The 25,974-nt window shown below is 45.4% G+C and overlaps 2 protein-coding genes and 1 pseudogene across 2 annotated transcripts; all 3 read left to right on the top strand.

Annotated features, from left to right (window-relative positions):
* Window positions 1-999, top strand: part of LOC118374072 (kinesin-like protein KIF16B) — a 70,678-nt pseudogene extending 69,679 nt beyond the window's left edge.
* Window positions 999-5,554, top strand: LOC127910081 (uncharacterized). The gene is made up of 2 exons (XM_052473089.1): window positions 999-5,010; window positions 5,407-5,554. The coding sequence occupies exon 1, from the start codon at window positions 1,112-1,114 to the stop codon at window positions 2,774-2,776; it is 1,665 nt and encodes a 554-aa protein (XP_052329049.1). The 5' UTR covers window positions 999-1,111; the 3' UTR covers window positions 2,777-5,010; window positions 5,407-5,554.
* Window positions 5,555-5,654: 100 nt separating this feature from the next.
* LOC118374075 (uncharacterized) lies at window positions 5,655-15,001 on the top strand. Its single transcript, XM_052473105.1, has 6 exons — window positions 5,655-5,707; window positions 7,351-7,437; window positions 7,652-7,876; window positions 13,213-13,342; window positions 13,445-13,610; window positions 13,717-15,001. Exons 3-6 carry the CDS (start codon window positions 7,683-7,685, stop codon window positions 13,959-13,961), a joined length of 735 nt encoding a protein of 244 aa, XP_052329065.1. The 5' UTR covers window positions 5,655-5,707; window positions 7,351-7,437; window positions 7,652-7,682; the 3' UTR covers window positions 13,962-15,001.
* The last annotated feature ends 10,973 nt before the right edge of the window (window positions 15,002-25,974 follow it).

The following is a 25,974-nucleotide window of genomic DNA, read 5'->3' as shown; positions in this document are numbered from 1 at the left end:
AGCAGGCTACCTGGTTATGAGGAATGACTTGTTTCAAAAATTTGAAACATGAAGCAGAAGTTATTTATCATGTTTTTCTCTCTCACCCAGACAAAGGCTAGGCCTATGGAGGCTCCTGTCTCTCGTCATCCTCCAGCATGTTATGCTGTACCTCTTCAGATTGGAGCCAGAGCCCTTCAGCATCTGCAGGCCGTCTCCTCTCTGCAGGCTGGGGTATACGGGTGGAGCTTCGGTGCGGCTGAGGGCCATGAACGTCCCTGCAGTAGTACTAATGTAGAGAGCCAGAGGAGGGCCAGGCCCTCCCCAGTCCACCGGACAGGGACTCCTACACTCACTTCCAACCCCACTCTCACTCCCACTGCCTTGGAATGGGACAGCCTGCAGCAGGGATTGGAAGGAGAGGTGGTGGAAGAGTGGGACTTGTGTCATCAATCAGCGTCTGGGGTTGGAGTGTCTGATAGGTGGCTGGAGGGAGCTCTACCTCTGCGTAGAGCGAGGGAAGAGGGAGGACTCTATTGGGGTGAGGAGGCCTGGTCTGAACCTGGGGACAGAGACGAGGAAAGGAATCGGACCCTCCAGCAGACACCTGTCCTCCTGGTCCAGCAGACTGATGTATTTACCGTTGGGCCGAAGGGGCTACCGGGGCCTGCTAACAAGAGCCCAGGTGTCCTGTCAGGCCTACCTGATGGCTGCAGGATCCTGGGAGGGGTCCTGGCAACTGACTGCTGCAGAGGAGACCTGTCCAGGGCCGGAGCCCACTACGGTGGCCCTGCAGGGACCTCATTAAGCACTGCTGTATCCTATCTGCAGAGAGGAGACGCAGGAGGAATAGATGGGTGGACGGAGGAACGAACGGACCGTGCCCACCTCCCACAGGCCAGCAGCAGCTCAACATACACACAGACCTCTCCCTCTCGGTTTAACACACACACACCCTCTGTGTCTCAGCTCGACAATCACAGCCAGGCAACACACACTGCCTCTGTCTCAGATTGACACACACAATTGCAGCCAGGCAACACACACTGCCACTCGGCAGGACAGACACAGACGCAGCCAGGCGGTACGCGGCCTACCGCTAGAGGCTTTGGAGGGCCAGTTCAGTCGTGTCATGATGGATCGATCCAGGATGACGGTGGAGGGCCACAGGGAGAATGACAAGGAGGGGGATGCTGGGGCTAGGAGGGAAGAGGTCGAGCAGAGCTTCAGGCTGGGCGCTCCGGTTAGCAGGGTGTTTAGGGAGGAGGAGGAGCGGAAGGAGGAGCCAGAGGAGGAGAACCAGTTCTCTGTCTCTAGACTAAGTGCTCTAGTTAGAAGGGTATGCCAGATCTTTGGGATTGGAGGGGAGCAGGAGCAGGAGCTAGACTCTCTGGGGGAAGAGGTCTCTGGGATGGGTTCTCTGGTCAGCAGGGGGCTCTCCTGGATGTTTCCGGACACAGGCCGTCTCTTTCACAGCTCCACCCCCAGGATCCTGCAGCAGGTCTGGGAAGGTACAGGAGTTCTGCAGCCCGCAGCTGGGGGAGGGGCTGGGAGTCTGCAGCCTGGAGCTGGGGGAGGAGCCAGCTCCAACTGGTCCAGTCAGGTTGTGAGGGAAAGTCAGGTGCTGTCGGTGGTCAAAGATAGCCAGGTCTTCTCATTGGTCAGAGAGAGTCACATGTACTCCCTGGTCCAAGACAGTCAGGTGTTCTCTATGGTCAGTGAGCTGCCGTTTGTGCATCACATCAGCACAGAGCTAACTCAAGACTTCGGGATCATTCACAATAAGCTCACTCAGGTTCTACAGCCAGTGGAGTCAACTGGACTCCAGCAGAAAGATATTGACCTCAACAAAACACCAGAAATAAAACTGCCCCTAGTCCACAACACTGTCCTCAGCACAGTACCGAGCCTGTACCCAGCCCACAACACCATAGAATTTGCAAATAAACAGAGCACAGGTAAAGAAGTGGATTGGAGAACAGAGGACCACAGTCCCATCAGTGAACTGGCTTGTACATCGGAGCAGGAGGGCAAAGAGGAGGCTCTAGCTAAGTCGGAGGAACAGAGTCCTGTCAGAGAACTGCAGTGTACATCAGAGCACCAGGGCAGAGAAAAATCTCTAGCTAAGTCTGAGGAACAGAGAACCATCAGAGAAGTGGAGTCTACATCGGCGCAGGAGGGCAGAGAGGAACCTCTACCTAAATTGGAGGAACAGAGCCCCATCAGAGACGTGGAGTCTACATCGGCGCAGGAGGGCAGAGAGGAAGCTCTAGCTCAGTCGGAGGAACAGAGTCCCATCAGAGAACTGCAGTGTACATCAGAGCACGGGGGTGGAGATGAAGCTCTAGCTAAGTCAGAAGAACCAAGTCCCATCAGAGAAGTGGAGTCTACATCGGAGCTGGAGGGCAGAGAGGAACCTCTACCTAAATTGGAGGAACAGAGCCCCATCAGAGAAGTGGAGTCGACATCGGAGCTGGAGGGCAGAGAGGAAGCTCAAGCTATGTCGGAGGAACAGAGCCCCATCAGAGAACTAGAGTGTACATCGGAGCTGGAGGGCAAAGAGGAAGCTCTAGCTAAGTCGGAAGAACCAAGTCCCATCAGAGAACAGGAGTGTACATTGGAGCAGGAGGGTGGAAAGGAAGCTCTAGCTATGTCGGAGGAATGGAGCCCCATCAGAGAAGTGGAGTCTACATCGGCGCAGGAGGTCATAGAGGAAGCTCTAGCTAAGTCGGAGGAACAGAGTCCTGTCAGAGAACTGCAGTGTATATCAGAGCACGAGGGGGAGATGAAGCTCTAGCTAAGTCGGAGGAACAGAGTCCTGTCAGAGAACTGCAGTGTATATCAGAGCACGAGGGGGAGATGAAGCTCTAGCTAAGTCGGAGGAACAGAGTCCTGTCAGAGAACTGCAGTGTATATCAGAGCACGAGGGGGAGATGAAGCTCTAGCTAAGTCGGAGGAACAGAGTCCTGTCAGAGAACTGCAGTGTATATCAGAGCACGAGGGGAGATGAAGCTCTAGCTAAGTCGGAGGAACAGAGTCCTGTCAGAGAACTGCAGTGTATATCAGAGCACGAGGGGGAGATGAAGCTCTAGCTAAGTCGGAGGAACAGAGTCCTGTCAGAGAACTGCAGTGTATATCAGAGCACGAGGGGGAGATGAAGCTCTAGCTAAGTCGGAGGAACAGAGTCCTGTCAGAGAACTGCAGTGTATATCAGAGCACGAGGGGGAGATGAAGCTCTAGCTAAGTCGGAGGAACAGAGTCCTGTCAGAGAACTGCAGTGTATATCAGAGCACGAGGGGGAGATGAAGCTCTAGCTAAGTCAGAAGAACCAAGTCCCATCAGAGAAGTGGAGTGTACATCGGAGCAGGAGGGCAGAGAAGAAGCTCTACGTAAGTTGGAGGAACAGAGTCCTGTCAGAGAACTGCAGTGTACATCAGAGCACGAGGGTGGAGAGGAAGCTCTAGCTAAGTCTGAGGAACCAAGTCCCAGCAGAGAACTGGCTTGTACATTGGAGCAGGAGGTCATAGAGGAAGCTCTAGCTCAGTCGGAGGAACAGTCCTGTCAGAGAACTGCAGTGTACATCAGAGCACGGGGGTGGAGATGAAGCTCTAGCTAAGTCAGAAGAACCAAGTCCCATCAGAGAAGTGGAGTGTACATCGGAGCAGGAGGGCAGAGAAGAAGCTCTACGTAAGTTGGAGGAACAGAGTCCTGTCAGAGAACTGCAGTGTACATCAGAGCACGAGGGTGGAGAGGAAGCTCTAGCTAAGTCTGAGGAACCAAGTCCCAGCAGAGAACTGGCTTGTACATTGGAGCAGGAGGTCATAGAGGAAGCTCTAGCTCAGTCGGAGGAACAGTCCTGTCAGAGAACTGCAGTGTACATCAGAGCACGGGGGTGGAGATGAAGCTCTAGCTAAGTCAGAAGAACCAAGTCCCATCAGAGAAGTGGAGTCTACATCGGAGCTGGAGGGCAGAGAGGAACCTCTACCTAAATTGGAGGAACAGAGCCCCATCAGAGAAGTGGAGTCTACATCGGCGCAGGAGGGCAGAGAGGAAGCTCTAGCTCAGTCGGAGGAACCAAGTCCCAGCAGAGAACTGGCTTGTACATTGGAGCAGGAGGTCATAGAGGAAGCTCTAGTTAAGTCGGAGGAACAGAGTCCCATCAGAGAACTGCAGTGGACATCAGAGCATGAGGGTAGAGAGGAAGCTCTACCTAAGTTGGAGGAACAGAATCCTGTCAGAGAACTGAAGTGTACATCGGAGCTGGAGGCCAGAGAGGAAGCTCTAGCTCAGTCGGAGGAACAGAGTCCTGTCAGAGAACTGCAGTGTACATCAGAGCACAAGGGCAAAGAAGAAGCTCAAGCTCTGTCGGAGGAACAGAGTCCCATCAGAGAACTGCAGTGTACATCAGAGCACGAGGGTGGAGATGAAGTTCAAGCTCTGTCGGAGGAACAGAGTCCCATCAGAGAACTGCAGTGTATATCAGAGCACGAGGGTGGAGATGAAGTTCAAGCTCTGTCGGAGGAACAGTGTCCCATCAGAGAAGTGGAGTGTACATCCGATCACGGGGGTGGAGATGAAGATCTAGCTAAGTCTGAGGAACAGAGTCCTGTCAGAGAACTGCAGTCCTCATCAGAGCATGAGGGCAGAGAGGAAGCTCTACCTAAGTTGGAGGTACAGAATCCTGTCAGAGAAGTGGAGTGTTCAGCAGAGAACAAGGGTGGAGATGAAGATCTAGCTAAGTTGGAGGAACAGAGTCCCATCAGAGAACTGGAGTGTACATCAGAGAATGAGGGTGGAGAGGAAGCTCTATCTAAGTCAGAGGAACAGAGTATAACCAAGAAGGCGTTGTGGCCATCAAAGGACCAGATCGAGATTGTGGAGGACAAACATTGTGTCACTTGTGGAGCAAAGAGCACCAAGTCACAGCCCCCTCCATAGCAGCGTAACAACACCAGTTCCACAGGCCCAGAGAATATCTTTATTCCTGGGCATGGAAATCAGAGGACTGATGATGTTCAGGTGTATTATGGGGTGTGTTTTCTTTTCGTAAAAAAACATAGAATACTTGTGATTAAATAATAAAGCCTTCGCTGCTATTGATACCATGGGTGCGTTCACTACGAGGAAACGGTTTCCAACGTTTAATTCAATGGAGATGGCACTGTATTTAACGACCAGAACAGTGTGATTATGGTAGCCCAGAGGGAGATTTTGTATGGTGTTTTCTGCACAAGTTTTACGATTTCAAGTGGTCATACCCATATTGATCTGGCCACACCGTAAAGGCTGCTGAAGAACGATGTGCACCGTTTTGGGTAAACGTGACGTTCAGTGCAAACGTCAAGCAACGTAGCAAACGTTGAATCAAACTGAACGCACATATGTAACATTGCTTTAATAAAGTAAACCATTTTCTCTTTCTTTCAGAGCCTGGTGGAGTTCCCAGAGGCTCTGGTTAAACACCAGTCCCTTCCCGTATCCAACCTCCTGGGCTGTCTCCAGTCTGTCCTCCCCTCCGTCTTCACCTCACAGAGACTACTGGCTCTCTACTGGCTGGGCGTGGCTAACTGCAGCCAGCCCCACCCACACCTCGCCCTTGTTCTCCTATTGGAGTCCTGCCTCTACGCCCTGACCTTTGACCCTGACCTTTGACCCTGACACGACAGATCAGACAACGCCTCTGACAGTGTTCCAACACCTCCCCCTGTTACAGGTTAAGGAGATCCTGGTAGGCTGTTTTTTTTATTTGAAAAAATGTATATTATATAAATGTTATTGTTCTACCAATGAATCATTTTTCTTTGTACCTACTAAGATTTTTATCTATCTTTATCAGCATCCAGATTTTTCAATATATTCACTATATACACTACCGTTCAAAAGTTTGGAGTCACTTAGAATTGTCCTTGTTTTTCAAAGAAAAGCACATTTTTTGTCCATTAAAATAACATAAAATTGATCAGAAATAGTGTAAACATTTAATGTTGTAAATTACTATTGTAGCTGGAAACGGCTTATTTGATTTTTAAAAAATGGAATATCTACGTAGGCATACTATGTTGGAACATTTCAAGATTATGTTATAATACTTTTATTGCATCAAATGGTTGCTTTATGCATCAGAAAAGAGTATTCTTATAACTATTGTGTGTGTGTTCTACTGAGGATGGGCCTCTGGGAGATGGCACTGACAGGAGATTTACCATGTCTTTTGGGTGATAAAACCTAAAGGTCATTCCAGAGTACGACCCATTCTATACATCTGTTGATCGTCATGTATGTTTAAAGGGGTGTATCTTTGCTATAAAAGTGCTTTGTACTTTTGTCTCGGGGCTCTCAACAATCACTTGATTACAGCCATCGCTTGATTACAGGCTCAAAATGGCCAGAAGAAATGGCCTTTCTTCGGAAACTCGTCAGTCTATTCTTGTTCTGAGAAATGAAGGCTATTCCTTGCGAGAAATTGCCAAGAAACTGAGAATCTCGTACAACGTTGTGTACTACTCCCTTCACAGAACAGCACAAACTGGCTCTAACCAGAATAGAAAGAGTGGGAGGCCCCGGTGCACAACTGAGCAAGAGGACGAGAACAGACGGCTCACAAGTCCTCAATTGGAAGCTTCATTAAATAGTACCCGCAAAACACCAGTCTCAATGTCGATAGTGAAGAGGCGACTCCAGGATGCTGGCCTTCTAGGCAGCGCTGCAAAGAAAAGCCATATTAAGATGGGCAAAAGAACCCCGACAATGGACAGAGGAACTCTGCCAAGAAGGCCAGCATCCTGGAGTCGCCTCTTCACTGTTGATGTTTACACTGGTGTTTTCTGGGTACTATTTAATGAAGCTGACAGTTGAGGACTTGTGGGGCGTCTTTAATCAGCAGAACAGTTTTCAGCTGTGCTAACATAACTGCAAAAGGGTTTTCTAATGATCAAGTAGCCTTTTTAAAATGATAAACTTTGATTAGCTAACACAACGTGCCATTGGAACACAGGGGTGATGGTAGCTGATAATGGGCCTCTGTATGACTATGTAGATATTCTATTTAAAAAATCAGGCGTTTCCAGCTACAATAGTCATTTACTACAATGTCTAAACTGTATTTCTGATCAATTTGATGCTCTTTTAATGGACAAAAAATTAGCTTTTCTTTCAAAAACAAGGACATTTCTAAGTGACCCCAAACTTTTGAACGGCCGTGGATATACAAAAGTATGTGGACGTGCTTTTGAATGAGTGGTTTTGGTCATTTCAGCCACACCCATTGCTGACAGGTGTATAAAATCGAGCACGCAGCCCATGATTTTGGAATGAGATGTTTGATGAGCAGGTGTCCACATACTTTTGGTGATGTAGTTTATATCCATCCAGGTGGGTTTTGGCGGTCAGAGCCTGCGTCTGAAGGCCTCCAGTGAGGAGTGTGTCCTCACCCTCTACACCCACAGGTAAAGGACCAAGGTGCGTAACTCTTATCCTCTAAACAAATAAATGGGCGCTTGGAGCCAACAGTGGATCAAGAACGATCGTTAATCAAACGGTCCATTTTTTTCCAGATAGGCCAGCACTTGAATATAAGTAGATTGTAAAGTACTTTACTAAGAAATGTTGCTTAAATAAAGATTTTATTTTTTAAACAAAGCTTCAGTTGCACCCTATACCTCCAAACCCACAGCCAGACCCTCACCCAGGCCCTCACCCACACCATGCTTGGGGACCTCTGTCCTGGGGACCAGAGAGTGTCCCAACACCCCCTCCTGGTAGAGAACCTGATGGTTCTGTCTCTGGACTGGAAGGCCCAGGCACCTGACCTGCTGCTGAATGCTGAACTCAGGCTGTCTGGCCAGTACCACAGGACCCTAGCTGACCTGGTCTACCTCGTCCACTGCAACTTGAACCGGTATGGTGGTAGTAGTAGTAGTAGTGGTAGTCTCAGGCTGTCTGGCCAGTTCCACAGGACCCTAGCTGACCTGGTCTACCTCGTCCACTGCAACTTGAACCGGTATGGTGGTAGTAGTAGTAGTAGTAGTAGTAGTAGTAGTAGTAGTAGTAGTAGTAGTAGTAGTAGTGGTAAACTCAGGCTGTCTGGCCAGTTCCACAGGACCCTAGCTGACCTGGTCTACCTCGTCCACGGCAACATGAACCGGTATGGTAGTAGTAGTAGTAGTAGTAGTAGTAGTAGTAGTAGTGGTAGTCTCAGGCTGTCTGGCCAGTTCCACAGGACCCTAGCTGACCTGGTCTACCTCGTCCACGGCAACATGAACCGGTATGGTGGTAGTAGTAGTAGTAGTAGTAGTAGTAGTGGTAGTCTCAGGCTGTCTGGCCAGTTCCACAGGACCCTAGCTGACCTGGTCTACCTCGTCCACTGCAACATGAACCGGTATGGTAGTAGTAGTAGTAGTGGTAGTCTCAGGCTGTCTGGCCAGTTCCACAGGACCCTAGCTGACCTGGTCTACCTCGTCCACGGCAACATGAACCGGTATGGTGGTAGTAGTAGTAGTAGTAGTAGTAGTAGTAGTGGTAGTCTCAGGCTGTCTGGCCAGTTCCACAGGACCCTAGCTGACCTGGTCTACCTCGTCCACTGCAACATGAACCGGTATGGTAGTAGTAGTAGTGGTAGTCTCAGGCTGTCTGGCCAGTTCCACAGGACCCTAGCTGACCTGGTCTACCTCGGTCCACGGCAACATGAACCGGTATGGTGGTAGTAGTAGTAGTAGTAGTAGTAGTAGTAGTAGTAGTAGTAGTAGTAGTAGTAGTAGTAGTAGTAGTAGTAGTAGTAGTAGTAGTAGTAGTAGTAGTAGTAGTAGTAGTAGTAGTAGTAGTAGTAGTAGTAGTAGTAGTAGTAGTAGTAGTAGTAGTAGTAGTAGTAGTCTCAGTAGTAGTAGTAGTCTACCTCGTAGTGAACGGTAGTCGTAGTCGTAGTCCTGGTCTACCTCCACGGCTCAGGCTGTCTGGCCAGTTCCACAGGACCCTAGCTGACCTGGTCTACCTCGTCCACGGCAACATGAACCGGTATGGTAGTGGTAGTCTCAGGCTGTCTGGCCAGTTCCACAGGACCCTAGCTGACCTGGTCTACCTCCCTAGCTGACCTGGTCCACGGCAACATGAACCGGTATGGTGGTAGTCTCAGGCTGTCTGGCCAGTTCCACAGGACCCTAGCTGACCTGGTCTACCTCGTCCACGGCAACATGAACCGGTATGGTAGTAGTAGTGGTAGTCTCAGGCTGTCTGGCCAGTTCCACAGGACCCTAGCTGACCTGGTCTACCTCGTCCACTGCAACATGAACCGGTATGGTGGTAGTAGTAGTAGTAGTAGTAGTGGTAGTCTCAGGCTGTCTGGCCAGTTCCACAGGACCCTAGCTGACCTGGTCTACCTCGTCCACGGCAACATGAACCGGTATGGTAGTAGTAGTAGTAGTAGTAGTAGTAGTAGTAGTAGTGGTAGTCTCAGGCTGTCTGGCCAGTTCCACAGGACCCTAGCTGACCTGGTCTACCTCGTCCACGGCAACATGAACCGGTATGGTGGTAGTAGTAGTAGTAGTAGTAGTAGTAGTGGTAGTCTCAGGCTGTCTGGCCAGTTCCACAGGACCCTAGCTGACCTGGTCTACCTCGTCCACGGCAACTTGAACCGGTATGGTAGTAGTAGTAGTAGTAGTAGTAGTAGTAGTAGTAGTAGTAGTAGTAGTAGTAGTAGTGGTAGTCTCAGGCTGTCTGGCCAGTTCCACAGGACCCTAGCTGACCTGGTCTACCTCGTCCACGGCAACATGAACCGGTATGGTGGTAGTAGTAGTAGTAGTAGTGGTAGTCTCAGGCTGTCTGGCCAGTTCCACAAGACCATAGCTGACCTGGTCTACCTCCTACACAGTAACATGGCCAGGTAGTAGTATTTCCTGTTCTTGAAAGGATAGCTCAAATATTATAGCGCTATTTCTTCTATTCAGTGTCAGTGTTTCAAGGAAAGCAAGTCAGTGGGCAGTTGAGAGGTAAAGTGTGTATATATAGATATATATAGAGATAGATAGATAGATAGATAGATAGATAGATAGATAGATAGATAGATAGATAGATAGATAGATAGATAGATAGATAGATAGATAGATGGAGAGATAGATAGATGGAGAGATAGATAGATGGAGAGATATATGGAGAGATAGATAGATAGATAGATAGATAGATAGATAGATAGATAGATAGATATATGGAGAGATAGATAGATAGATAGATAGATAGATAGATAGATGGAGAGATATATGGAGAGATTTATAGATAGATATATATAGATATATATACTGCTCAAAAAAATAAAGGGAACACTAAAATAACACATCCTAGATCTGAATGAATGAAATATTCTAATTAAATACTTTTTTCTTTACATAGTTGAATGTGCTGACAACAAAATCACACAAAAATGATCAATGGAAATCAAATCCAGACCTTCATGGGTTGATAAATTTGGAGTCACACTCAAAATTAAAGTGGAAAACCACACTACAGGCTGATCCAACTTTGATGTAATGTCCTTAAAACAAGTCAAAATGAGGCTCAGTGTGTGTGGCCTCCACGTGCCTGTATGACTTCCCTACAACGCCTGGGCATGCTCCTGATGAGGTGGCGGATGGTCTCCTGAGGGATCTCCTCCCAGACCTGGACTAAAGCATCCGCCAACTCGTGGACAGTCTGTGGTGCAACGTGGTGTTGTTGGGTGGAGCGAGACATGATGTCCCAGATGTGCTCAATTGGATTCAGGTCTGGGGAATGGGCGGGCCAGTCCATAGCATCAATGCCTTTCTCTTGCAGGAACTGCTGACACACTCCAGCCACATGAGGTCTAGCATTGTTCTTGCATTAGGAGGAACCCAGGGCCAACCGCACCAGCATATATGGTCTCACAAGGGTTCTGAGGATCTCATCTCAGTAACTAATGGCAGCCAGGCTACCTCTGGCGAGCACATGCGCCCCCCAAAGAAATGCCACCCCACACCATGACTGACCCACCGCCAAACAGTTCATGCTGGAGGATGTTGCAGGCAGCAGAACATTCTCCAAGGCGTCTCCAGACTGTCACGTCTGTCACATGTGCTCAGTGTGAATCTGCTTTCATCTGTGAAGAGCACAGGATGCCAGTGGTGAATTTGCCAATCTTGGTGTTCTCTGGCAAATGGAAAAACGTCCTGCACGGTGTTGGGCTGCAAGCACAACCCCCACCTGTGGACATCAGGCCCTCATACCACCCTCATGGAGTCTGTTTCTGAATGTTTGAGCAGACACATGCACATTTGTGGCCTGCTGGAGGTCATTTTGCAGGGCTCTGGCAGTGCTCCTCCTGCTCCTCCTTGCACAACGGCGGAGGTAGCGGTCCTGCTGCTGGGTTGTTGCCCTCCTACGGCCTCCTACACGTCTCCTGATGTACCGGCCTGTCTCCTGGTAGCTCCGCAATGCTCTGGACACTACGCTGACAGACACCACAAACCTTCTTGCCACAGCTCGCATTGATGTGCCATCCTGGATGAGCTGCACTACCTGAGCCACTTGTGTGGGTTGTAGACTCTGTCTCATGCTACCACTAGAGTGAAAGCACCGCCAGCATTCAAAAATGACCAAAACATCAGGCAGGAAGCATAGGAACTGAGAAGTGGTCTGTGGTCCCCACCTGCAGAACCACTCATTTATTGGGGGTGTCTTGCTAATTGCCTATAATTTCCACCTATTGTCTATTCCATTTGTACAACAGCATGTGAAATTTATTGTCAATCAGTGTTGTTTAATTGTTCCCTTTTTTTTAGCATATATATATATATACACACACCTTAGCCAAATACATTTAAACTCAGCTTTTCACAATTCCTGACATTTAATCCTAGTAACAATTCCCTGTCTTAGGTCAGTTACTTTAAGAATGTGAAATGTCAGAAAAATAGAGAGCATGATTTATTTCAGCTTTTATTTCTTCCATCACATTCCCAGTGGGTCGGAGGTTTACATACACTCAATTAGTATTTGGTAGCATTGCCTTTAAAATGTTTAACTTCAGTCAAACGTTTCGGGTAGCCTTCTACAAGCTTCCCACAATAAGTTGGGTGAATTTTGGCCCATTACTCCTGACAGCTGGTGTAACTGAGTCAGGTTTGTCGGCCTCCTTGCTCGTACACGCTTTTTCAGTTCAGCCCACAACATTTCTATAGGATTGAGGTCAGGGGCCTTGTGATGGCCACTCCAATACCATTACTTTGTTGTCCTTAAGCCATTTTGCCACAACTTTGGAAGTATGCTTGAGGTCATTGTTTATTTGGAAGACCCATTTGCGACCAAGCTTTAACTACCTGACTGATGTCTTGGGATGTTGCTTCAATATATCCACCTAATTTTCCTCCCTCATGAAGCCATCTATTTTTTGAAGTGCACCAGTCCCTCCTGCAGCAAAGCACCCCCACAACATGATGCTGCTTCACGGTTGGGATGGGGTTCTTCGGCTCGCAAGCATCCCACTTTTTCCTCCAAACATAACGATGGTCATTATGGCTAAACAGTTCAATTTTTGTTTCATCAGACCAGAGGACATTTCTCAAAAGAGTACGATATTTGTCCCCATGTGCAGTTGCAAACCGTAGTCTGGCTTTTTTATGGATGGTTATGGAGCAGTGGCTTCACAGCCTAACAGGTTATGTCGATATAGGACTTGTTTTACTGTGGATATAGACTTTTTTGTACCAGTTTCCTCCAGCATCTTCACAAGGTCCTTTGCTGCTGTTCTTGGATTTATTTGCACTTTTCGCACCAAAGTACGTTCATCTCTAGGAGACAGAATGCGTCTCCTTCCTGAGCTGTATGACGGCTGTGTGGTCCCATGGTGTTTATACTTGCGTACTATTGTTTGTACAGATGAATGTGGTACCTTCAGGCGTTTGGAAATTGCTCACAAGAATGAACCAGACTTCTGGGGGTCTACAATTTTTTTTCGGAAGTCTTGACTGATTTTGTTTTGATTTTCCCATAATTTTGCACGCCCAATTTTTCAGTTTTTGATTTGTTAAAAAAGTTTGAAATATCCAATAAATGTCATTCCACTTCATGATTGTGTCCGACTTGTTGTTGATTCTTCACAAAAAAAATACAGTTTTATATCTTTTATGTTTGAAGCCTGAAATGTGGCAAACGGTCGCAAAGTTCAAGGGGGCTGAATACTTTCGCAAGGCACTGTATCAAAATAAAACTAAAATATTTTAGTCTTTTCAGAGAGAAGCCTCATCTGGGAGAGGTTAGGCTGCTGCTTTACACCAGTGTTGGTGTGACAACGACCCCTGACCCCAGACCTGACCCCTGGGCCCAGCTCCTCCTCACAGACACACACCTGGGACTGGTGCAGGTACATTAACTATGTCAAATATATTTCTTAGTAAATTAATACATTCATTAATTTATGCAGGAGGATACCATGCGCAAAGCACTCACTCACACGTTCACTTAGGAGGATACAGTGTTCCACCCCGCCCCCCACCACGTCCCCCTGCTGTCCCGCCAGGCCCAGTTCAAGGGGGTGACCCTCCGTTGCCTCTCTGACGTCCAATGTGTGATAGTCCGAGACGGGGTTGGGAGCTCGACCAGTGTGTGTGGAGATGGAGCCGGGGACGAAGGTATTTATTTGGCCATTTAAAACACAATTCAACCATACATATGGATACAGTTTATTTAAATGAATCAACAAAAACAGTTGAACAACTTGTTTCTGTATGGTCTTAGGTGGGGCAACCAGGCTGGACATCATCCTGTCTCAGGACTGGAGGACCAGGAGAGAGAGGCCTAGAGGTCACCCTGAAAGAGGTGCTGAAGCTGATGGAAGTGCGGTAGGGGGGGTAGCTGGAGCTAGTGTCCTGTCTGCTGCCTCTAATTCATGTCCTCCGCAGCAGCAGGCTGAAGTATGGAAATTACATTTCAGCTGCTCCTCCGAGGCCGCCTGTCTGATTAATCACTTGTCAAACGTCTGAATGGTCACTGATCAAGGACTAGAGGACTGGACAGAACATAATGAACTACAGCTTAGACGGGTACCAGTTCTGTCCGGTCCTAACTCTCATCGAGAGAACGGCAGGGTGTGTGTTTGCTCACTGAGTGGCAGTTAAGGGTCCAATGTATCTCAAGCAAACAATGGAGAATATCGCTACCATTAAATTATTTAGGGCCAGTTTCCCGAACACAGACTAAGGCTAGTCATGGACTAAACAGCAGGCTCAAAAGACAATATCCTTATTCCTTATAGTCCAGGGAACAGGCCCATGGAGTATAGTAATACATTGATGTTTTTAAGTTTTGGTGAATGTTTCCATGCACATAGTTCTAGGAAATTTCTAAATCAAATGTGCCACTTACTTTCACATTCATTTAAAGAGACGCAGGAACATGACGTGGTAGTGGTCCATAGTGAGTCAATTTCCGCAAAAACTAAGAGCATTGAAGCACGAGGCTCAACTTCTCCTCTCTTTGTAGCTACCAGCGAACACATGCGCATGAGCAGATATTGTGTGACTGAGAGCGAAGTCCAGAATCTCACTCATCACAATATTTGTGGAGCTGCTTGTGGCCACATAATTTAGCAGTCTATCTTTTTAAGTCTTTCTGAACTGCACTATATTTATTTGTTTATCTTCTGTTCAACGCTGTGTTAGTCTGTTCATGCTGTTTTTGTTCACACTGTGGAGGGAACACAGGACACTTGGTTCTACAGAATGTAAGCTATTTTAAGGGAAGATGTGAAGGGCACAAATAATAGCAGGGTAAGCTTTTTAAGCATATTTGCACATTTGACCACAAAACAGACCAGTGTTAAATATTAAAATGTTTGCGTTTTATGGACATGTATACAATTAATGTATTTTATACCAAATAAAGTCATGCAATTTAAATAAAATATTCAGAATATTTGCCTGTCATAATTTGACACTCGTGTGTAAAAATGCATGTATTAAAATGATCATGTTTACAATGCTGCAGGTGACAAGGCATTGTTTTGTTTTTGTTTGTAAACGAATAAAAGTAATGTTTTGATTTTTCAGTCAATTGTTCATAGTAGACTTGTGTGAAGGGTTGAAACTCTTCAGAATGAAGCTGACGCTACTCATTCTCTGAATCTCTCTGGCACCATGATCTAATTTCCCTTTGTTTTCTGGTCTTTCACACAAATTCTCACTCATCTCTCTCTCCATCTCTGTCTGGCTGTCTTTCCTCCCCCCCTTCTGTCTCTGTCGATCTTTCGCTTGCGCTCGCTCTCTCTGTGTGTGATAACTCTGTCAGTAACTTGCTTCCTCTTGTCCCTCAGGACCCAGCCTAGCGTAAATCAGTATTCTACTCCAAGCTCGGCACCACACACCTGTCTAAGTGCCTGAGGTCAAGGTGAACCTTTTAACTGCTATTTCCCAGCTCCTACACCCAATACCCAATAGATGTTCCCTTGCCTTTCCAGTTAACATTGTGCTGCACCAATGGATAGGCCTTTTGTAGTGGATAAAAACTGATGAAGATGTTGGTTTAACAGCTGATCCATCTGATAAACTCATTTAGAAGCTGACAGGTAGACAGGCTGAGTGCACGTACACTGAGATCAGGACTGACTGTGCTCCAATACAGCCTGCTAAGTTACAGGCCCAGCAGCAGCAGAGTGCAATAAGTCCTGCTTTCTCTTCCTTCTCTCCTAGTCTGAATGGGATGACGGGGAGAAAAAGGTGTGTGCATGGGGACAGAAGGTTTGGGCAATTTGAGGCACTATGCTTTTACTGGTATTTCCAGCAATGTCCACTAGTTTTCCTGCAGGTAGGAATCCTAGGAAATGTTCTACGATTGACACAATCAATGTCTGGTTTGTGCGTGTGTGTTTGGCAGGAGGATTGCCTAAGCTAGGGGAAGTGTGGCTCTGAGACTCAATCGCACAAAGCCTATTTGGCAGGGAATACTATTAAATAGATGTGATTCTACACCTCGCTTTGTTCAAACTGATCCACTCCAACAGACTTGGGAAGTTATAGCTAAAAATGTGTCAATTAGGCACAGTTAATGGGTGACATGATTAAACCAAACAATGAAGTATGTTTTTGTGAATTCGGGGGTAGCCCTGACCAGGACTCAAACCCAGGTCCAGCGACCGTTAAGCCAACACCTTAACCATTACGCCAAGAGGGCCAAACCTCTTCGCATACGGTTAAAGTGTTGGCTTGACAGTCGCTGGCTCTGGGTTTGGGTCGGGGCTACCCCCAAATTCACTGCCCTTTTAACTGTTCCTAATTTACCATTTTTTTCCCGGAACTTCTGAGTCCATTGTCCTTTCAAATGATCAAAGATTGATGAGTTGGTTATTTGAATCAGCTGTGTAGTTCTAGGGCAAAAACCAACATGTGCACCCCTTGTGGTCCAGAGGAAGGAGCTTGGGAAACACTGATGTAGGGAATAGGGTACCAGTTGGGGGTTGGGGGGGGGACCCTGTTCTCCTCTTCAGATTATACCAGGCTGTGAATGTACACGAGATGTATCACACCTCTTTACAGGTCTCAGTTTTAGATGGGCTGAAAGCCTCCGGAGAGTAATAAAAGGCTCTTTACTTTCTCTCGTCTTCTCTTCCTCCCTGTTCTCTTCCTCTTTCTCCCCTGAGTGCTGAAAGACATTTCATTAGTGCACTCAAGCCATCCATCTGTCCTTCGTTGTGTATTTTGACATCTCATCCCCTTAATCCCTCTTTTGTATCAAACATCCAACAAAATGAGAAGAAAAAAAATCATAACCTAATGTTGCGTATTAAAATGTAGATCCATGCTCTAACAACCTGCAAGGGAAAATCTGAATGATGTTTTCATTGTCTTCGCCCCTGTGGCTCATTTTAAATTCTGAAGCTGTATTGGGGGGGGGGGGCTAATGTATTGTAAATATTTGTGCAGGTCCTGAAAGGGGTTGTTAATATACTGTAGATGAGAGAGGAGACTATCCTCTAGTAGATAAGCCTATAAAGTGGAGTCTGTAATTGAAAACACAGCGTAAGTTCATTCAGTTCTGAATTAGACTTCACCTCACACACACTTTATGAAGGTCCATATAACAAACCAGTTGAGATTTGTGATTGAAAAATAATCATTGATCATTCTCTCCCTCCTCTATGTCCCAAACGGCACCCTATTCCCAATCTAGTGCACTACTGCCCTATAGTCCCTGATCAAAAGTAGTGCACTACATATAAAATAGGGTGCCATTTGGCATATATGCCATCTCTTAGTAGAGAAGCAGTGAGATGAGAGAGAGAAGGACTGTTCTGTCTTACTAAAACCAGTCACTCTAACATTTCATCTTAAGTAACCCCTCGTGTTCTCTTCTGCCATATCAACCTGAGACCTTCAAAGTTTTTCTTTGTAACTGTGCTGCTTTGAACATTCATGGAAGAAATAAAAAATATCTGTGTAAAAACGTGTCTAATCTTTCAGTGGTTGTCATCTTGGTATCTCTCTCAAAATAAAATAAATAGTGGTTTTGTTTGGGACATCAAGTTCAGACGGTTCTGTATCATAATGCACTGTATCAATCATACCATCACTCATGGCACAGACTAAATATTTTATCAGACCGAAAGTATAAACGTGTTGTAGGCTAAATGTCCATGCCCAGCACCAAGTTTTGGTGCCAACAGATCCTTCCTCCAGCCTACAGAAAATGTCATATTGGTTGTCAAAATGTTATCAGATAAAGTATTCACACACAGGTATAAATTACTCTGCAGGTAAAATTAGCCTATAGGCCACGTGTCAAATACAAGGCCCCTGGGCCAAATCTGTCCGGCCCTTGGAATTCGTTGTTCTTTTCAATATGCCTCTTGGAATTCATTGTTCTTTTCAATATGCCTCTTGGAATTCATTGTTCTTTTCAATATGCCTCTTGGAATTCGTTGTTATTTTCAATATGCCTCTTGGAATTCGTTGTTCTTTTCAATATGCCTCTTGGAATTCATTGTTCTTTTCAATATGCCTCTTGGAATTCGTTGTTCTTTTCAATATGCCTCTTGGAATTCGTTGTTCTTTTCAATATGGCTCTTGGAATTCGTTGTTCTTTTCAATATGCCTCTTGGGATTCATTGTTATTTTCAATATGCCTCTTGGAATTCGTTGTTCTTTTCAATATGGCTCTTGGAATTCGTTGTTCTTTTCAATATGCCTCTTGGAATTCATTGTTATTTTCAATATGGCTCTTGGAATTCATTGTTATTTTCAATATGCCTCTTGGAATTCATTGTTATTTTCAATATGGCTCTATGCTGATTGCGTTTGATACCCCTGCTACAGGCCTACAACAAGTTAGTACAAACCACCATTCTGCCCATCTTTCATTTAATTGGACCCAAGTCACAGTAGTAAATATATAAGCTATTTCAAGTATTTTGTTCTAGGCTATGCATCTGTAAAGGAGCTTGGCTTTTAAGAGACAGTAGAATTTAACAGGTGACCAGAATATTTTGCATGGAAGTCTGTAGTCTACCACTGTAAGTAGGCCAAGTGTATTTGTATTTTTTTCAGAGTAGACAATGTTATTCAAATGATTCAAATGATCTGTTTACAGGTCCACAACCATTTGGAAATGTTTTTGTCTTTCAGAGAAATGGACACACAACAAATGTCACTGCAAAAGAAAACATTCTGTCAAGACCTCCAAAGACATGTAATCAAGATCGCCACTGCTTTTTCCTTTAGATACTGTCTTGTCCTGATTACAATACTTCCAAAGTATACATTCAGTAAGGGCGTTTTTCAGGCTGTGTTATAATGCTCTTTCACACGCACACTTTTTTACGACAGGTCTGATTTATGCCAATGTATGGCGTGCACCAAGTTGATAAATCTCTGTTTTTGTACAGTACCAGTCAAAAGTTTGGACACACCGACTAATTCCAGGGATTTCTTTATTTTTACTATTTTTATACATTGTAGAATAATAGTGAAGACATAACAACTATGAAATAACACATGGAATCATGTAGTAACCAATAAAGTGTTAAACAAATGAAAATATATTTTATATTTGAGATTCTTTAAAGTAGCCCCGCTTTGCCTTGATGACAGCTTTGCACACTCTTGGCATTCTCTCAACCAGCTTCATGAGCTAGTCACCTGGAATGCATTTCATTTAACAGGTGTTCCTTGTTAAAAGTTCATTTGTGGAATTTATTTCCTTCTTAATGCGTTTGAGACAATCAGTTGTGTAGTGACAAAGTAGGGGTGGTATACAGAAGATATCCAAATTTGGTAAAAGACCAAGTCCATATTATGGCAAGAACAGCTCAAATAAGCAAAGAGAATAATGACAAACAGTTAAACATACAGGGAGGACAGGGGATCAATCACATCTATTTATAAAGCCCTTTTTTACATCAATAGATGTCACAACGTGCTTATACAGAAACCCAGCCTAAAACCCCATACAGCAATGTAGATGTATGTCCCATGTACCCTCTTCCTCTGTCCCATGTCCCCCTGTCCCCAATCTTGTGCCCTGTCCCCTCTACCCTTTTCCCCCTGTGCCCCATGACCCCTTTTTCCTGTCCCTGTCCCCTGTATGTGTTCACTGTGTGTCATTATTATTTTCTGTAAAAGATGGCCGGGCCACAGTCAGGGTTTAGGTTACCTCCGCCCCAGGCAACTTCGAGCGAGACTATGGTTTAGGAGACACTGGATGCATCCCAAATACACTCTGTATAGGAGACACTGGCTGCAGGCTCTGGTCAAAAGTAGAGCACTAGAAAGGGAATAGGGTGCTATTTGGGATGCAAGCCACTCATTCTTAGCATAGGCATCAGGCATGGAGATATTCACAGGTCAAAGCTCTGAATTCTAATGCTTACCGTTGTTGGATTTCTCTGCCTCCAGTATCTGTGTTCTGAATCTGAACACTGTTGGTTCCCTTCACAATTTAATCATAAACAAAGCTGTCAGTTCTCAGTGTATTCAGCCTGACCTGTGAATGTAATGTCCTCTCAAGGCTTTGTATTCTAATGCCATAGACTTAGACAACTCTAGTGCCCCAAAACACATTTTAGCATGGGCAGTGCCATTGAGGACTTAAACCATTTTGAAGTAGTCAACTGGATGGGACTTCCTATGGGTCAAGGACGGATCATATAATTCCATCCAGATCATCAGGAGGGATCAGGCAATTAATTATAGTCTCAAGATAACATTCCATACCTGCAGGTGTCCATAAATCATCAACCTTTATACCCGTTAAAACAACACACTCCAGGTGGCAGTATGCTCCCTTAAAATGAGTTTACCAGTTCATAGAAGTAGTAGAAGAACAAATTGACTACTTTAAAATGGAGATAGCCTCAATAGCGTTGCCCATGCTGTCAGAGATGCTATAATGGAGCAGATACAAAGATGAGAAGTCAAGCTAAGTCTATGTATAAAGCTCTGTATTGTTTGAGTTTATCTGTGCTCATTATTCATAGTTTGTGTACCTCTTAATTTAGTCATAAATGGAGCTGTCAGTCTTCAGTCAGATTTCTGAGGTTGAGCTCACTTGATCACTCTATCCTTAGAGGGCAAAATTAATGACCCAAGACGTACACAATCCAAATCATGCGAAAAAGTATAAAGGCTGTTTCTGCTGTTGCTCCATTAGCCAATGGATATATAAAGGCTAAATTCAGTAAGAGATATACTGGAAAATATTAAAACTAGTTGAATTATCTACAGTATAATAGCTGTATTCTTTGTTCTGTTTTCAGTGGCGGGTTCTTCACAGTTCTACTTTAACACAGCGGCAGGGTAGCCTAGTGGTTAGAGCGTTGGACAAGTATCCGAAAGGTTGCAAGTTCATATCCCCGAGCTGACACGGTACAAATCTGTCGTTCTGCCCCTGAACAGGCAGTTAACCCACTGTTCCTAGGCCGTCATTGAAAATAAGAATTTGTTCTTAACTGACTTGCCTAGTTAAATAAAGGTAAAATCAATAAATAAACACAGAAGGAGCGTTGCACTGAGTGTGTGAGTATCTGAGTGTGTGAGTATCTGATCTGAGTGTCTGAGTGAGTGTGTGAGTATCTGATCTCAGTGTGTGAGTGTCTGTCTGAGTGTGTATCTGATCTGAGTGTGTATCTGAGTGTGTGTCTGAGTGTGTGTGTGAGTATCTAATTGTCTGAGTATTTTGTGTCTTAGTGTGTGAGTAAATTAGTATCTTGTGTGAGGGTGTGAGTATCTGATCTCAGTGTGCCTGTGTGTGAGTATCTGATCTCAGTGTGTGAGTGTCTGGGTGTGTATATGAGTGTGTGAGTATCTGATCTCAGTGTGTGAGTGTGTGAGTATCTGATCTCAGTGTGTGTGTATCTGAGTGTGTGAGTATCTGATCTCAGTGTGTGAGTGTCTGAGTGTGTGAGTATCTCAGTGTGTGAGTGTCTGATCTCAGTGTGTGAGTGTCTGAGTGTGTGAGCGTGTAAATGTGTGTGTGTCTGAGTGTGTGAGCGGGTATATGTGTGAGTGTCTGAGTATCTTGTGTCTGAGTGTCTTAGTATCTTGTGTCTGAGTGTGTGAGTATCTGAGTGTGTGTCTGTCAGAGTGTGTGAGTATCTGATCTCAGTGTGTGAGTATCTGAATGTCTAATTGTCAGAGTGTCTGAGTATCTTGTGTCTGAGTATCTTGTGTCTGAGTGTGTGAGTTTGTGAGTATCTGATGTGAGTGTGTGAGTGTCTGAGTATTTTGTGTCTTAGTGTGTGAGTAAATTAGTATCTTGTGTGTGAGTATGTGAGGGTCTCAGTGTATGAGTGTGTGCGTGAGTATCTGATCTTTGTGTGCCTGTGTGTGAATATCTGAGTGTGTGAGTGTGTGAATATCTGATCTCAGTGCCTGAGTATCTGATTTCAGTGTCTGTGTGTGGGAGCATCTGTGTGTGGGAGTATCTGAGTGTGTGAGTATCTGTGTGTGTGTGTATCTGAGTGTGTGTGTGTGTGTGTGTGTGTGTGTGTGTGTGTGTGTGTGTGTGTGTGTGTGTGTGTGTGTGTGTGTGTGTGTGTGTGTGTGTGTGTGTGTGTGTGTGTGTGTGTGTGTGTGTGTGTGTGTGTGTGTGTGTGTGTGAGTATCTGAGTGTGTGAGTATCTGAGTGTCTGAGTGTGTGAATGTTTGAGTGTCTAAGTGTGTGAGTGTGTAAGTATGTGTGTCTGAGTATGTATGTGTGAGTATCTGAATGTCTGATTGTCAGAGTGTCTGATTGTCAGAGTGTGTGAGCGTATAAGTGTCTTGTGTCTGAGTGTGTGAGTATCTGGGTCTGTGAGCGTGTGCGTTTCTGAGTGTGTGAGTATCTGAGTATCTGAGTGTCTGAGTATCTAAGTACCTGAGTGTCTGAGTATCTGAGTGTGTGAGTATCTGAGTGTGTGAGTATCTGAGTATCTGAGTGTCTGAGTGTGTGAGTATCTAAGTATCTGAGTATCTGAGTGTCTGAGTATCTTAGTGTCTGAGTATCTGAGTGTCTGAGTATCTAAGTATCTGAGTGTGTGAGTATCTGAGTGTGTGAGTATCTGAGTGTGTGAGTATCTGAGTATCTGAGTGTTTGAGTATCTAAGTATCTGAGTGTCTGAGTATCTGAGTGAGTGAGTATCTGAGTGTGTGAGTATCTGAGTATCTGAGTGAGTGAGTATCTGAGTGTGTGAGTATCTGAGTGTCTGAGTATCTTAGTGTCTTAGTATCTGGGTGTATGTGTCTGAGTGTCTGTGTGTGGGAGTATCTGTGTGTGGGAGTATCTGAGTGTGTGAGTATCTGTGTGTGTGTATCTGAGTGTGTGTGTGTGTGTGTGTGTGTGTGTGTGTGTGTGTGTGTGTGTATCTGATTGTGTTCGTCCCTGAGTGTCTGATTGTCAACTTGTGTCTGAGTGTGTGAGTTTCAGAGTGTCTGATTGTGTGAGTATCTGATCTCAGTGTGTGAGTGTCTGAGTGAGTATCTGAGTGTGTGAGTATCTGATCTCAGTGTGTGAGGTCCTGAGTGAGTATCTGAGTGTGTGAGTATCTGATCTCAGTGTGTGAGTGTGTGAGTATCTGATCTCAGTGTGTGAGTGTCTGAGTGAGTATCTGAGTGTGTGAGTATCTGATCTCAGTGTGTGAGTGTCTGAGTGAGTATTTGATCTCAGTGTGTGAGTGTGTGAGTATCTGATCTCAGTGTGTGAGTGTCTGAGTGAGTATCTGAGTGTTTGAGTATCTGATCTCAGTGTCTGAGTGTGTATCTGATCTGAGTGTGTGAGTGTGTGAGTATGTGAGTATCTGGTGTGAGTGTGTGAGTGTCTGATCTCAGTGTGCCTGTGTGTGAATATCTGAGTGTGTGAGTGTGTGAGTATCTGAGTGTGTGAGTGTGTGAGTATCTGGGTGTGTGAGTGTATGAGTATCTGAGTGTCTGAGTCTCTTAGTGTCTTAGTATCTGAGTGTATGTGTCTGAGTATCTGTGTGTGGGAGTATCTGAGTGTGTGAGTATCTGTGTGTGTGTGTGTGTGTGTGTGTGTGTGTGTGTGTGTGTGTGTGTGTGTGTGTGTGTGTGTGTGTGTGTGTGTGTGTGTGTGTGTGTGTGTGTGTGTGTGTGTATCTGAGCGTGTGTGTGTGTGTGTGTGTGTGTGTGTGTGTGTGTGTGTGTGTGTGTGTGTGTGTGTGTGTGTGTGTGTGTGTGTGTGTGTGTGTGAGTATCTGATTGTGTTAGTGTCTGAGTGTCTGATTGTCAACTTGTGTCTGAGTGTGTGAGTTTCAGAGTGTCTGATTGTCAGAGTGTGTCTGAGTGGCGGAGTGTGTGAGTATCAGTGTCTAATTGACAGAGTGTGTCTGAGTATCTGAGTGTCTGATTGTCAGAGTGTGTCTGAGTATCTGAGTGTGTGAGTATCTGAATATGTGAGTATCTGAGTGTGTGAGTATCTGAGTGTGTGAGTATCTGAGTGTGTGAGTATCTGAGTGTCTGAGTGTGTGAGTATCTAAGTGTGTGACTGTCTGACTGTCTGTGTGTGTGAGTATCTGTGTGTGTGAGTATCTGAGTGTTTGTGTGAGTATCTGAGTGTGTGAGTATCGGATCTCAGTGTGTGAGGTCCTGAGTGAGTATCTGATCTCAGTGTGTGAGTGTGTGAGTATCTGATCTCAGTGTGTGAGTGTCTGAGTGAGTATCTGAGTGTTTGAGTATCTGATCTCAGTGTCTGAGTGTGTATCTGATCTCAGTGTGTGAGTGTCTGAGTGTGTATCTGAGTGTGTGAGTATCTGATCTCAGTGTGTCAGTGTCTGAGTGTGTGAGTATCTCAGTGTGTGAGTGTGTGATCGGGTATATGTGTGAGTGTCTGAGTATCTTGTGTCTGAGTGTCTTAGTATCTTGTGTCTGAGTGTGTGAGTATCTGAGTGTGTGAGTGTGTGAGTATCTGAGTGTGTGTGTGAGTATCTGATCTCAGTGTGCCTGTGTGTGAGTATCTGAGTGTGTGAGTGTGTGAGTATCTGAGTGTGTGAGTGTGTGAGTATCTGATATCAGTGTCTGAGTATGTGTGTGTGAGTATCTGAATGTCTGATTGTCGAAGAGCGTGTGAGAGTATGAGTCTGTGAGTGTGTTAGTGTCTGTGTGTGTAACTGTCTGAGTGTGTGAGTATCTGAGTGTGTGAGTATCTGAATGTCTGAGTGTGTGAATGTGTGTGTGAGTGACAATCAGACACTCAGATACTCACACTCTCAGATACTCAGACACTCAGACACTCATACAATCAGATTGAGTGTCTGAGTTTCTGTGTGTGGGAGTATCTGAGTGTGTGAGTATCTATCTGAGTGTGTGAGTATCTGAGTGTCTGAGTATCTTAGTGTCTTAGTATCTGAATGTATGTGTCTGAGTGTCTGTGTGTGGGAGTATCTGAGTGTGTGAGTATCTGTGTGTGTGTGTATCTGAGTGTGTGTGTGTGTGTGTGTGTGTATCTGTGTGTGTGTGTGAGTATCTGATTGTGTTAGTGTCTGAGTGTCTGATTGTCAACTTGTGTCTGAGTGTGTGAGTTTCAGAGTGTCTGATTGCCAGAGTGTGTCTGAGTGTCTGAGTGTCTGATTGTCAGAGTGTGTCTGAGTATCTGAGTGTGTGAGTATCTGAATATGTGAGTATCTGAGTGTGTGAGTATCTGAGTGTGTGAGTATCTGAGTGTCTGAGTGTGTGAGTATCTAAGTGTGTGACTGTCTGACTGTCTGTGTGTGTGAGTATCTGTGTGTGTGAGTATCTGAGTGTGTGTGTGAGTATCTGAGTGTATGAATGTGTGTGTGTGTGTGTGTGTGTGTGTGTGTGTGTGTGTGTGTGTGTGTGTGTGTGTGTGTGTGTGTGTGTGTGTGTGTGTGTGTGTGTGTGTGTGTGTGTGTGTGTGTGTGTGTGTGTGTGTGTGTGTGTGTGTGTGTGAGTGTCTGAGTATGTGAGTATCTGAATGTCTGATTGTCGAAGAGCGTGTGAGAGTATGAGTCTGTGAGTGTGTGAGTGTCTGTGTGTGTAACTGTCTGAGTGTGTGAGTATCTGAGTGTGTGAGTGTCTGAATGTCTTAGTGTGTGAATGTGTGTGTGAGTGACAATCAGACACTCAGATACTCACACTCTCAGATACTCAGACACTCAGACACTCATACAATCAGATTGAGTGTCTGAGTGTCTGTGTGTGTGTGTATCTGAGTGTCTGATTGTCAGAGTGTGTCTGACTGTCTGTGTGTGTGAGTATCTGTGTGTGTGTGTGAGTATCTGAGTGTGTGAGTATCTGAGTGTATGAATGTGAGAGAGTGTGTGTGTGTGTGTGTGTGTGTGTGTGTGTGTGTGTGTGTGTGTGTGTGTGTGTGTGTGTGTGTGTGTGTGTGTGTGTGTGTGTGTGTGTGTGTGTGTGAGTGTCTGAGTATGTGAGTATCTGAATGTCTGATTGTCGAAGAGCGTGTGAGAGTATGAGTCTGTGAGTGTGTGAGTGTCTGTGTGTGTAACTGTCTGAGTGTGTGAGTATCTGAGTGTGTGAGTGTCTGAATGTCTGAGTG

The sequence above is a fragment of the Oncorhynchus keta genome, chromosome 2 (genome assembly GCF_023373465.1).
Source record: "Oncorhynchus keta strain PuntledgeMale-10-30-2019 chromosome 2, Oket_V2, whole genome shotgun sequence".
In the NCBI taxonomy this organism is placed as follows: Eukaryota; Metazoa; Chordata; class Actinopteri; order Salmoniformes; family Salmonidae; genus Oncorhynchus; species Oncorhynchus keta.
The sequence above is the reverse complement of the archived record's forward strand: the minus strand, read 5'-3'. Positions and strand labels throughout refer to the sequence as shown.